The sequence below is a fragment of the Antechinus flavipes genome, chromosome 3 (genome assembly GCF_016432865.1).
Source record: "Antechinus flavipes isolate AdamAnt ecotype Samford, QLD, Australia chromosome 3, AdamAnt_v2, whole genome shotgun sequence".
Classification (NCBI taxonomy): domain Eukaryota; kingdom Metazoa; phylum Chordata; class Mammalia; order Dasyuromorphia; family Dasyuridae; genus Antechinus; species Antechinus flavipes.
The window spans coordinates 604,478,991-604,492,133 of record NC_067400.1 but is presented as its reverse complement, the minus strand read 5'-3'; the positions used below and the strand labels follow the sequence as shown (position 1 = coordinate 604,492,133).

The 13,143-nt window shown below is 42.3% G+C and overlaps 1 protein-coding gene and 1 pseudogene across 2 annotated transcripts; both read left to right on the top strand.

The window, feature by feature from the left end:
- Positions 1-409: 409 nt before the first annotated feature.
- On the top strand, positions 410-2,590 carry LOC127557541 (alpha-globin transcription factor CP2-like; annotated as a pseudogene).
- Positions 2,591-6,728: 4,138 nt separating this feature from the next.
- LOC127555952 (UDP-GlcNAc:betaGal beta-1,3-N-acetylglucosaminyltransferase 7-like) lies at positions 6,729-12,701 on the top strand. 2 transcript variants are annotated; one of them, XM_051988726.1, is made up of 2 exons: positions 6,729-7,432; positions 10,143-12,701. In XM_051988726.1, exons 1-2 carry the CDS (start codon positions 6,740-6,742, stop codon positions 10,581-10,583), a joined length of 1,134 nt encoding a protein of 377 aa, XP_051844686.1. In that variant the 5' UTR covers positions 6,729-6,739; the 3' UTR covers positions 10,584-12,701. The 2 variants fall into 2 exon arrangements, with proteins under 2 accessions (XP_051844686.1, XP_051844685.1); XM_051988725.1 differs by having other exon boundaries at positions 10,083-12,701.
- Positions 12,702-13,143: the final 442 nt, after the last annotated feature.

Here is a 13,143-nt window from a genome sequence, read left to right as displayed (position 1 = left end):
ACTGTACGATACTACTCTCCCCTACTCCCTGTTTTTTTCTCCTTGACCGTGGGTAGTTTGGGTATTTCCCCTACAGCTCAGAAGATCTGAGTGAGCAAGTGAAAATGGTTTATGAGATAGCTACAGGTGGTTAGCTGCATGTGGGAGTGCCTCATGTCTTTGCTTTCATGATTTCATTTCCTTCAGTAAACCATGTGATCATAGTGTAAAGGTGGGACTAGTTGATTTATTCAATCTCTTTCCATTTAATCTAAGTGATAAGATATGAAGTCAGTCTCACTCATTGACCTTGGATTAAATATGAAAAGTCATTATGGAATGATATTGCACAAAACTAGTTTTCTAATGGGCTGGAGAAACTTGACCACTTCCCAGGGGTTGCCTATATATGAATCAACTCAGGGGCACAATGGAAATAGTGTTAGACTTAAGGTCAGGAAAACATGAGTGATGTCCTTGAACTGCCCATTTTTAAACAAGAAGAGTCAAATTTGCCCTCTGATAACAAGAATTCAAACTGAAAGCTGAAGTGACTATTATTCGATCAGATGAAGAAAATTAACCTGAAACTTATAACATCATGACATTACTTATACTTATATAAAATATAAATATATACTTATATATGAATTATATATCATACTATATTATAAATTATACTATATAAATTATTATACTCATAAAATTATATAATCATACTATATTATATTATAAATTATACTATATAAATATAATATTTATCACAGATAGATAGATAGAGGAATGTGCTTTGTACTGCTACCTTTTCTTTAGGAAAGCTCCTTGATGAAATACATATCTCAATTGAAGACAGTCATGAAATCCAAATGCTGGAAATCTGGAGAACTTCCAGAAATCAGTGGCAAGTCAATGACAAGTATATTTCTAGTGGTATTCCATGACAGGTGGCTATAGTACACTGTCAGAAGCTTGAGGGCTGGAGATGGAACAGGCAACAGATAGAATCCTTGATATAGATATTTTGATATCCATAGGAATAATTGACCCTAATGCAAATCCAATACAACTGAATACTGTGGGGTTCCTTTGGAACCCTGCAAAGAGGACATCCCTGTTTATTCAAGGATGTTATATTCACTATGAAAACACAGTGGGGAAAAGGATATACCATTCACAGTACAGACTGACATCTTTAAGGAGAATGAGAATGGAGAATACAGGGAACACTTGCATTCAGTCAGTTGTCAAATCAAAGTTTTTAAGCAGACAGGAAGCAAAAAAAAAAAAAATGGACACAGAGAAAATAGAGAGGCAAATAGGAAAAATACCAATTTCCTGAGACAACAATACCCAGAGTATTCTCTAACGGCCTGAGATCACATATGTTAATAATTCTCCAAAATCTGGCTTTAACAGTTCCCATAGCAGTTTTTCAGTTGGAGAAGGGAATGGTTTACCAAACCACTAGCCAGAACCACTTCCTCCAATTGTAGATAAACCTGCCAACTACTACCCCTCAGGAAGATCAACAGTAGTTACATTTTAACTGACTCTTCATCTTAGATTTTTTACAAACTTGTCAGGTGGAGAGTTGTTGAAGTTAAGCAGAAATGACATTATCCAAAATTTGTGGCCCTCCTGATGGTATTCAATTCTTTAATACCTTAAAAGGGTGGATGGTGAGGTCCAGGCTGATGATTTACACTTGTCAGACATCTTTGAAATTGAGGAAGAAACAGCAATAGCAGCAGTAAAAGCAGCAGCAGCAGCACCTTCAATGATGCTTTCTTTGTGTACCATGCCATCTATTTAGAAGGATGAACAGTTATTGAGCTGATAGAGAAAATTACTCAGTTTTTCAGTTTTATTATTTCTCCTTGCCAGATCAGTCAGATCTACAAACAGGGGCCAACAGGAACCATGTGCTCATCAGTGATGAGATGATTCAGAACTTTCACGAGGAAGCTTTTTTGTTCTGAACACAGTGAAAATTGAAATCAATGATAGCTTTTACATCATAATGAAATAGAAGTGAGAGTATCCCTTGTTGAGTAACTGCTGCTTCTTTCACCCCTTGGACACACCCCTTTTTGCAAATGAATATGGATAGAGAGTTGGAAGTCTGCAGGAGCCTGACTGATGGAGAATGGGAGGTGGGGTGGTACTATGCTCTGAAGGTGCAGTCCCAGCCCTTTTGCCACACACAGATTCCTGTCTGGCATTCAGTTCGGCATCTATTTCTTAGTTACAATTTCTGGACTGGGTTGTTGAATATTCATAGAAACTTGTTGCATCATTTAGGTTTTATGTAGGGTTTAATGATTATGAGAACTATGTGATATTTAATTGAAGGATGTTAAATTTTATGATAATCTGGAGCCATGTAATTTTTTTCTAATACGTAAATAAAAATGAATCTCTGTATTCTTTGGATTGGCCAACTCCTCCATGACATTACTGCAGTCTCTGCTTTCACTGCAGTATATTTCTTTCTGGAAAGCAGAATGATGGGCAAAATGTTTTTCCCCTATGCACAATGTAGCCTACCATTGCCTTCTCACTCCCTTCCCACCCTCACCCCCCCAGGTCCCGAGTCCATTAGTTTGTTTTAAATCTTCACATGGACAGCATTTTTCTTTGTGAGTCTTTTTTACTTGTCCTGTATTATTTGTGTTGCTGAGAAGAACTGAGTCATTTATAGTTGATCATCACAGAGTGTTGCTGATCTTGTGTGTAATATTTTCTTGGTTTTGCTCATTTTACTTTTCATCAGTTCATACAAGTCTTTCCATGTTTTTTTCCTGAAATCTGCTAGTTCATCATTTCTTATTGAACAATAGTATTCCATTATGTTCATATATGATAGCTTATTCATCCATTCCCCAACAGATGGGTATCCCTTCAATTTCCAATATTTTACTACCATGAACAGGGCTGCTGTACATATATCTATCTGGACATGTTGTAGGTCCTTTCCCCCTTTTATTATCTCTTTGGCGTTGCTCTCTTGGCATCACATGGGGATCCTGCATTGTGAAACATGAGTTTTATATGGATGACAGAAGAAATTGCTAAAAAAACCCAACCCATTAATAGTCTTTGAGATATGAAAAACAAAATATAAGTGTTTACTTGCAGGATTTGAGCATTGATTACTTCCAAAAGTTATTTTTTTCCTAGTGAAGTTCTCAGATTTCTTTTAATATATAGGATCCTTTCCCCTCATTCTATCCTATATCCTCATTTCTAGTCTCATAGGTACTTTTGTTTAGGTAGAGTTCTTGAGTACTTTTTAAAAGTCTTTCCCATTGAGTAGAAGGAGCCCTAGAATAGGAAACAAGACCTGGGTTCTAGGCTCTACATTAGTTCACTCTGTGATCCTGGGCAACTTAATCCTTTTGATTTCCTTAAAATTTGCTTTAAACCAAAAGGAATTAGACCATATTGCAGGGTAGCTTTAATAAATAAAAGTGTCCTTTGTATAAAAACCAAACAAGCTTTATCAAATGCTTTTAAAAAATCCAAACCCACACAGAATCTTTAAACTTTGTATTCTTCAACCCTAACCTAATCTATAAAGGAAATTCTTGACAATCTGTATAAAAATTTAAAAAAGGAATAGCCATAATCACAGAAACAATCATTTTTTAAAAATAGAACAAAAACATAAGGGAAGGGTATGAATATAAATAGGATCATAGAATTCTAGATTTTAGAGCTAAAAAAAGACCTGGGAGATCACCTTATTCACAAATCTCACTCTCTCAAATATACATATATATACCAAATCAGTTGTCACTAGGTGTTTGCTTGACAGCTTCCAGTAAAATGAAATCCTAGGCCCTTCTTTGCACTCCCAGCACTTGCTTTGATATGATACTTCAGTGGCAAATTTTTTGCCCAACTAAAGATCATAATTTTAGTTCCATTCTCTTTAATTCAGCTTGACAGTATAGATTTAATATTTAATTAAATAATTATTTAATAATAATTAATGATTAATAAAATCGTTCCCTAAGATAAAATTCAGCTAGTTTGAACATATAGATGTTCAAGGTTAGGAGGAGTTAAGGTAGATGTTAAGGTAGGAGTAAGGATTAGCCTTTTAGAAAGACTATCCTGTGCACAACTGAAAAGGTTCTGAAGCCATCTCTGGGTTGCTGGCTCAAGTAGAGGATCGTGGTGGACAATCGAAATATAGCACTCCATTGCTGGCTAATTATGCTGCCTTTCTACAGATTTAAGGCAAATAGTAGTTCGATCGATTTTTGACTGCATATAAGGTCCTCAGTATAATAAGTGTCATACTATGATTCTAACTATTTGAAGGATTAATTGCTCCATTGGAAAATGGGTTAGGCTAGTTCTGTTTGAACCCAGAAGGTAGAACTAGGAGAAATAGATGGAACTTGCAGAGAAGTTGACAGTAAAGAAAATGTATCTCATAATTAGAACTACCCAAATGGGTTGTTTTGAGAGGCATTGGGTTCCCCCTTATTGAAACCTTCAAGCAAAGCTAGATGACCACTTTGGGAAATATTGTATTGGGGATTCTTGTTCAGGGAGGGTGGAGGTGATGGTTTTTGAGTTCCTTGCAAGTCAGAGATTCTCTGAATTAGGATGTATTTCCAGCAGAGGAAGTAGTAATCTAATTTGATTACTGGTAGCATAGAACTATAGATTTAGAATCTAAAGGAACTTATGAGTCCAACTCCTAATGTTACAGAATTTACAGGACAAAGAAACTGAAACTAGGAGAAGTTAAGTAATTTATTCACGATCCATTGATTTTCTGCAGTGCTGAGAAATTTGGTATTGAGAAAAACACCTGCAAGAGGTACCTTAGATTAATAGATCAACAGATCTTTGCTTAGTATCTATCATTTATCATTTAGATACTTAGTATCTAAATCAGTGCTGGGTTCCTTACAAGACATTTAGACTATAAATTTCTGAAAAAGAGGAATTGTCTTATTTATTGTTATATCCTGATAAACTCTTCACCCAGAGCCTTATAATTCAGAAGCTAGTCAATAAATGTTTTGTTCAATAAATGAATGGGTTCCTGGATTACTGGGGGACAGATGGACCTGTTTCCTCTTCTGTAGAAAAAAGGGTTGTACTATATACCTCCATGGTCCCTGCCAGCTCTAAAGGTTACGAATCTATTAAATTTTGTATAGAGAACAACTCTAAGGCAGTTGGGGAGAATAGACAATCTTAGAGTTAGGCTAGTTAATTTACACTTGGTGTTGTAGTATTGAGAAGGAGGACCCTGTGGAGAGTGGGGTAGAGATGAGGCATCTAGGTGGCTGGGAATAAGAGCACAGGCTTTGGAGTCTGGAAGAACTGACTTCAAATGTGACTTCAGACATTTACTAGCTGTGTAACCTTGGGCAAGTAACTTAACCTGTTCTCTTCCCTCCCACTCCCCCCACCAAAAAAAAAAAAAAGAGTGAGTTAAAGGGGCAGCAAATTATAGTGAAAACAGTGTGCAAAGCATTCAAATTTGGAATCAAGAGATCGGGTTTGAATACTTGCTAGACTCTTCTACCTATTGCAGTGTGACCATGGGTCATAGCAATTCCAAACTGGAGATCATCCATCTCACCCAAATTTCTCATTTTACAGATGAGGAAACTGAGGCAGAGAGGTGACTGACCCAAGACTATTTTACCATTCTACGCTAAGCTATTGTGAGAAAAGCACACTGGAAATGAAATGTCACTCTATTATTATGAATGAATTACAATCATTATTAAAAATTATGGAGAGGCAGTGAGTCAGAATGCAACTTCAGAGTCTGCTTCTGGCACATCCTTATTGGCTGTGTTCCTCTGGCCAAGTTTTTTCAACCTTTCTCTACCTCAGGCTTCTCTAGAGACTGAAAATTGCAGAGAGGATACTGATCTGCTTTTGGCTGAGACATGTAAATCTCACGTCCAGTACAGAAATATCAGAAAGGCAGAAGGAAGGAAGGAAGGCGTCCAGGTCACTTAGCCAATAGCAGAAGTGAGACTAGCACCTTAGGCTCCTGACTCAAAGCTAGACGTCCGTCCTGCAGTTATTTATACTCTTTAACCTTTAGTTCTTTTCTGCTGCTCCTCTCCCGAGGACTTGTGGGCATCTGACCCTGCAAGTGCAGACCCAGCGTAATTCTTTTAAAGTCCACTTTCGGCCAAGGGAGAGGCGTGTTTTGGTTCCTAGATGCTTCCTCGGAAGCGCTAATACAGCCCCGACGCACTGACATCAGCCAGGGACTTCCCGGACCGCCCCCTCCTGTAGGTGAAGGAGCTCTATTCCGATGAGAGGAGATCGATAGAAAGTCTCGCACGGGCCGGGAGAACTGGGCTAGCAGCCCCGGCTCTGAGATGCTCCCTGCTTCGTTACGACGGAGCCCCGAGGGCTGCCTGGGACGCGAGGCCAATTGAGGCAAGTAGGGCCGCCTGGTCTCCAGGCTTTCGGAAGTTACTGGAACTCCCCGCTCTGGGCCACTTCTCCCTTTCTCCAGCCTTAGCCCCGAGACCGTGGACCTCGCTGACACAAAGGTGGGGGCGGGCCGCCCCTTGATTAGGCTCTCCCCCGAGATAACACGCGCTGTCCTGCGGGAAGGACTCCTTATCTCTCCGGTGCCTGGAGACAGCTTCTCGCGAAGCGAGGGAGCAGCGCATACAGCGCTCCTCTCAGCCTTGGCCAGAGGCGGGCTGGCGCTGACCGTGGCCGAACCAAAGGGGCACCCTAACCAATAGAACTCAGTGCCATGTCACTTTATCGAGCACTGTGGTGGCCGGCGCCCAGCCGCCCGGGTAGGAGGCGGTGCGCGCTGGGGGCAGCGCTCTTAGTGCTCTTAGCCCTGCTGTGGCTGGGTGTAGTGCGGCCGGAGCTCGCTCGCCTGCCCTTGGGACCCTCCCGGCCTGCTGGTACCAACGCATCCGCGCGCCTCGACCCGGAGGCTGGCGACGGCGGAGACTCCAACAGAACGGTGTGGTGCGTCTCCATACAGCCCCGGGTCCCCCCTCAGCAGCCCAAAGAACCCCACTTTCGCGCCTTCCTCCGCCACAGCCACTGTCGCTATTTCCCCCTGCGCACGGACCACCCGGACAAGTGTGGAGGTCGGGTGCGGCTACTGCTGGCTGTCAAGTCGGCGCCCGAGCACGGCGAGCGGCGAGAGGCTGTGCGGCGCACGTGGGGCCGAGAGCTGCCGGGACCCGGCTCGGGCTCGGGCTCGGACGCCGCCGCCGCCGTGCGCACCGTGTTCTTGCTGGGGAAGGGAGCGGCCGAAGAGGGGCCCAGCGGGGAGGAGCTTCGCCGGCGCCTGGAGCAAGAGGACCGAGCGCACGGGGACCTGCTGCGCTGGGACTTCGCCGACACCTTCTACAACCTCACCCTCAAAGCTGTCAACTTCCTGCGCTGGTTCCAGCGTCGCTGCCCCAGTGTGGAATTCGTGTTCCAGGTGAGCGGAGCAAGGGAGGGCACCTGCCGCCTGCTTCGGGCTGCCCGCAAGCCAGCCCTCTGCCGGGCTGAGACCCAGGAGGGAGGGCCTGGGATCGGATGGGAGCAGCCGAGGACTGGGGAAGTGGGATAGGGGGGAATAACGGGCGGATAGGGAACTAAAAATTAGAGTGCAAGAAAGGAACTTGGCGGGAGGGGGCGGGGGGCATCTCGTCCGACCTCCTCGTTTTACAGAGGGGAAAGCTGAAGAGTGGACGGACTTGTTCAGTCCTACGTTAAGTTAGTGGCAGAGCCAGTACTAGGACTCAGGTGGGTGCAGAGTGGGGTGGAAGGCGTGGGAGGGAGGATCCAAGAGCTGAGAAGGGAATCAGGATTTGGGAAGGTGTGAGTCTGAGAGGAGTGAGAGGGATAGGGTAGATTCAGGGCAAGACATTGGGGAAAGGTGTCATCACTTAGAGAATACTTTGTGGATAATATCAGGACATAATAGAGAGGGATTGGGTGGTGAGAGAGTACTGCACTTGGGGCCATGAAGGAGAATTCAAATCCTGCCCCAGACACTTTTTAGTTCTGTGAACCTGGGAATGTCCCTTAATATCTCTCATGCTCAGTTTCCTTATCTGTAAAATCTGCTAATAATAATAGCACCCAGTTTCCGAGATCGTTGGATCAATGAGAAATTGTTTGTTTGATGCTCTGCCAACTTAAGTAATTGTGGTTGTTAGAAAACTTAAATAATTGTGAATATCAAGGTTTGGATGCCGGACTGCTTTGCCTTACTTTTGTGAACTTCAACAAGTCACTCGCTTCTCTATGAACTTCTGGAGTTTGGATTGTGATCAATTTACTTGTCCCCTCTCAGCTTCAATTTCCTTTGCTTTATTGGAATAACAATAGTTCCCTATTTCATAAAGATTTTGTGAGAATCAGGGAGATATATACACAGGTCACTCAGCCAAATAAGCATATATTAGGCAACTATTGTGTGCCAGCCACTGTGCTAAGTCCTGAGTTACAATGGCAAATCCAGAAACCTGCAGACTAATAGAGGAAACATGCAAATAGCTAAGTGTCTGCAAGATCTGCAGGGCAAGTGCCAGGGAATTTTAGAAAGAAGGTGTTCACTGCTGGAGACCAGGAAAGATCTCTTGTGTAAGGGAGGATTTGTAAGGTGAGACTTGAAGGAAGCTAGATTATTCTTATCATTTGCTGTTTTTATTATCACCTCATGTGATGCTCACAGCCACCCTTTGGTTGTCAGAGCTGGAAGGAACCTTAGAAATCCTCTAGAATAATCTGCTCATTTTTTAAAAGTGAAGTTGAAGCACAGATCTAGAAAAGTGAAATTACTTGTTCTTGGTCTCCTGACTTATGACAGATATTGGTATTCCTATTTGATTCATAAGAGGCTCCAAGCAACTCAACTAAACTGACAGCAGCTAGAATGGTAGAATTGGGACTTTAATTTGGGTTTCTGATCCCCAGTCCAACATTTCCCCCTTCTCCCTCTATATCATACTGCAGGCACCACTGCTTCAGAGGAAGAGGGTGGAATACAATAATAATAATAATAATAATTGTAAAACACTTTAAGATTTGTAAAATGTTTTACATTTATTTTCCCAACTTATAAAGATCAATTCTGTTTTGTAGGATACAGAGACTGCATAGTGTCTGGCACATTTCATATTGGTGTTTGTTTTTTTTGGTGACCCTATTTTTTTTCTTCATCCTTTTTTTTTTTTTAAATTTTATTAAAGCTTTTGACTTACAAAACATATGCATGGGTAATTTGTGACCCTATTTTTTTTTGGCAAAGATACTAGAATGCTTTGCCATTTCTTTAGCTCATTTTGTTTTTGTTTTCGTTTTTGCTGAGGCAATTGGAGTTAAGTGACTTGCCCAGGATCACAACAGCTAAGAAGTGTTTAGTGTCACATTTGAAGTCAGGTCCTACTGACTTCAGGGCTGGCGCTCTATCCACTATACCCTCTAAGCTCCTCTAGCTCATTTTACAGATGAGGAAACTGAGAAAAATAGGGATGAACTGCCTTGCTCAGGGTCACACAGAACTGTACAAGGCCAGGTTTGGACTCATGAAGATGTCTTCCTGATTCCAAGACCAGTGCTCTCTGCGCTGTTCCACATGTATCTGGTGCATAGTATATGTATAATTGCTCAAATAATTAATTGCTGATTAGGGCTTTATAATATAGCATATATATTATATATAATATATATTATAATATATAATAGATATATAACATACTATAAATATGGGGTATTTTAAAATAGAATATATTATTATATTCAATATACCATAAATATAGGATATTTTAAAATAAAATATATTATTATATATAATGTACTATATAGTATATAAATATATAGTGTATATAACTATATATAACATATATAGTTATATATAACTACATAGTATAATTATATATATATACTACACATAGTATACATATACATATATGTGTATGTACACAAGCATACCTATACATACATTATATATATTACACACACACACACACACACACATATAGTATATAAGAACGCGAATGATTGCTTTGTAGTGGCGGGGAGGCAGGGGAAGCAAGTATCATCCTTCAGTCGGTGTTGAGACGAGCTGGGTCTATCCCCAGGGTGACGATGATGTGTTTGTAAACCCCGCCAATTTGCTGGACTTCCTACGCTCCCGACAGGGCGACCCCAGGCTGCCTCAGCTCTTTGTCGGGGACGTGATCGGCCGGGCTTGGCCCATTCGGAACCCTCACAGCAAGTATTACATCCCGCCCGAACTCTTCAACCAGCCTTACCCGCCGTACGCGGGCGGCGGGGGCATCCTCATGGCGGCCCCGCTGGCGCGGCGCCTGCTGCCGGCCTCCGAGTATCTCCCCCTGTTCCCCATAGACGACGTCTTCCTGGGCATGTGCCTGAAGCGGCTCGGGGTGGCCCCTCAGGCTCACCCGGGCTTCCGGACTTTCGGCATCCACCGGGCCCGCGCCAACCCCATGAACCGGGACCCCTGCTTCTACCGGGAACTGCTCATGGTGCACCAGCTGGGGCCCCTCGCCCTGCTTGACATGTGGGAGGCTGTGCACAGCAAAGACCTACTGTGTGCTAAGAGTGCCAGCTTCCTCTGAGTCCCCTGCCGCTCAAGGGGAGTCCCTCAGCTGCTTTGTCTCTACCTCAGGTACGGTAGTGGGACGGCCGGTGGAATCCCGGACTTAGGTGGTAAAGGAGCCGGGAGCCCCAGCCCTTAAATCCCCGAGGTTAGGAGAGCGCTTTGTGCTGTGGGAGAGGAGGGGAATGTTTGTAAACCTGGAAAAGAGCTCCACAGACCCTTACATTTGGGAGGCAGCATTTGGAGGATTCGGTTTCCCCTTCTGGCTTGAAACTTTGGGAAAGTCTCTTCTTTCTGAACCTCAGTTTCCTAGCCAGTAAATGGGATAGCAATATTTACCCTGCCTATCTTGGGGGAATTGGGAGGTAACTGAATGAAAAATGCCTTATAATGGGAGACACACAGAATGGATGATAGCGGCTTTTTTAGACCCATGACAAAAGGACAGCGGCTGAGATGTTCAAAACATCTTGAGAGCCTTCTACAAAAGGAGGAGACAGCTTCTAAGTCAGCTCAGTTTCCTTCTCCTCTAACTACAGAAATGCTCTTTATCTCTGGGTTTCCGTGGACAGATAAAAAGTAGGCGGTTTTTCAGCCACAAAAGAGCTGTTCCATTGGAAGAAAAATGCTTATGGGCACATTTGATGAAGCTATTTTCCTAGAAGGGGAGGGAGTTTGAATTCACTAAGACACTTTGGTGATGCCGTCCTGAAACGGAGAAAGTTGACTCTTGGACCAGGATATCAAGGGTTAATTCTTCTCCTCCCTCTTAACTGAAAAATCTAAACCGCAGTCAGTTAGAAATTCAAATCTAATCAGTAAGACCTAGGGTAAATCAGGTTCTAGTCACTGATTTTATTTGTAGACATCCCTGTCACCATGGTGGCAGGGCATCCTGTGGTTGCACACACACCCACCCACCTCTGGTAGAAGCTGAGCTCCGGTGGCTATACCACTGGTTTGAAGAGAAAGCAAAAATATACAAGAATGAATTAAAATTTCCAAAGTCCTCAGCGTCCTGCTATTGTGTTTTGATGCCTTAGTTGATTGTTTTTCAAATGTTTTGTTTTTAGGATACCCATATTTCTCAATATATTTCTTCCTTATTTCTTTCCTAGGGATCTGTCCCTTATAGCAAAAGTAAAAAGGAATAGTTCACCAAAATACACCGGCACACCAATCGAGTCTTTTGTTGAATGCACTCTTCTATATTTAAAATCCTCCATCTTTACAAACCATTTGAATGGGATTTGCCATAAAATTGTTGTTGTCTCAGAACTCGGATAGCGGTTAAAGCTCATGCGTTGACAGACTCAGAGAAGAACCTTAGAGATCATTTGGTTTAATCTCCTAGATTAATCCTTCTGTTGCTGCCCCTTTGCTTGAGTAAATGTGGCCTTTCCCTTAAAGTGGAGTCTTCCTGTTAGTGGTGGAGGCAAGGAATGGCTTTATGGTCTTGAAGGAGGATATTTAATTCACTTTTTTTGTTTTGTCCTCTCTTCTCTTTAGACCTGAACTTCCCCTTCTGAAAACCAGGGCGGGGAGGGAGAGGGATTAAATAGTGTCTGAGGTTTCTTTTAATTTTAGATTTATGATGCTGTGATCTCTGTCTAGTAATCACTGGTTATGGGCACCTCTGATTCTGAGTTCCCTTTTCTCTAAAATAAGGAAGTTAGCTTTGATGACCTAGAATCTCTTCCAGGTTCAAGTCGAGGATCCTATGAGTAACTTCATCATTCATGTGATTTTAATTCTCTAAGTGGGATGGAGTAGTTGGATGGTTCTTGCCTAGCTCTTCCATAGGACTGCCCAGATTGGGGCAGGTAGATGGTGCAGTAGATAAGAGCACTGACTCCAAATTTTCAAATTTGGCTCAGACATTTAAAATAAGTTTGAATTTATGATCAAGCAAGTTATAATCCCACTTGCCTTTTTGCAAAAGGAAAAAAAAAGATAAAAAAGGATTGCTTATCTCTATTGGGATGGATTTTAGGACTGTATGAAGGACTGCAGCCCCTAGGCAAGGAGCAGATGCATACCCCCAGGGGATGATTTCTGGCCCACTTTTTTTTTTTTAAAGGTAGAACAGTCTGGATTTTGTTTATTACTTTCATGTAATAAAGAACTTTTTTCTTGCCTTTTTCTTTTTTCTTTTGTCTTTTTATTTCCTTCCTTCCTTCCTTCCTTCCTTCCTTCCTTCCTTCCTTCCTTCCTTCCTTCCTTCCTTCCTTCCTTCCTTCCTTCCTTCCTTCCTTCCTTCCTTCCTTCCTTCCTTCCTTCCTTCCTTTCTTCCCTCCTTCCTTCCCTCCTTCCTTCTGTGTGGTACATACCAACTCAATAAATTTCAGAGCTCTCTTGAGGTGCAAAGGAAAAGGTTTTTAAGTTTCTCATGAGAACGGGTGTCATTCCCACCATATGAACGGTGAAATTGAGGTGCTGCGCATAGGCAGCACCAGTAATATGTTCCTTGATGTAACACCATCCTCCCCTGCTGTCTCATCCTCATTGGCTGAGAATGTGACCTTACATTCTAAGAGTGAAAGCTACAGCAAAGTGGGAGCAACACATAAATTCAAATT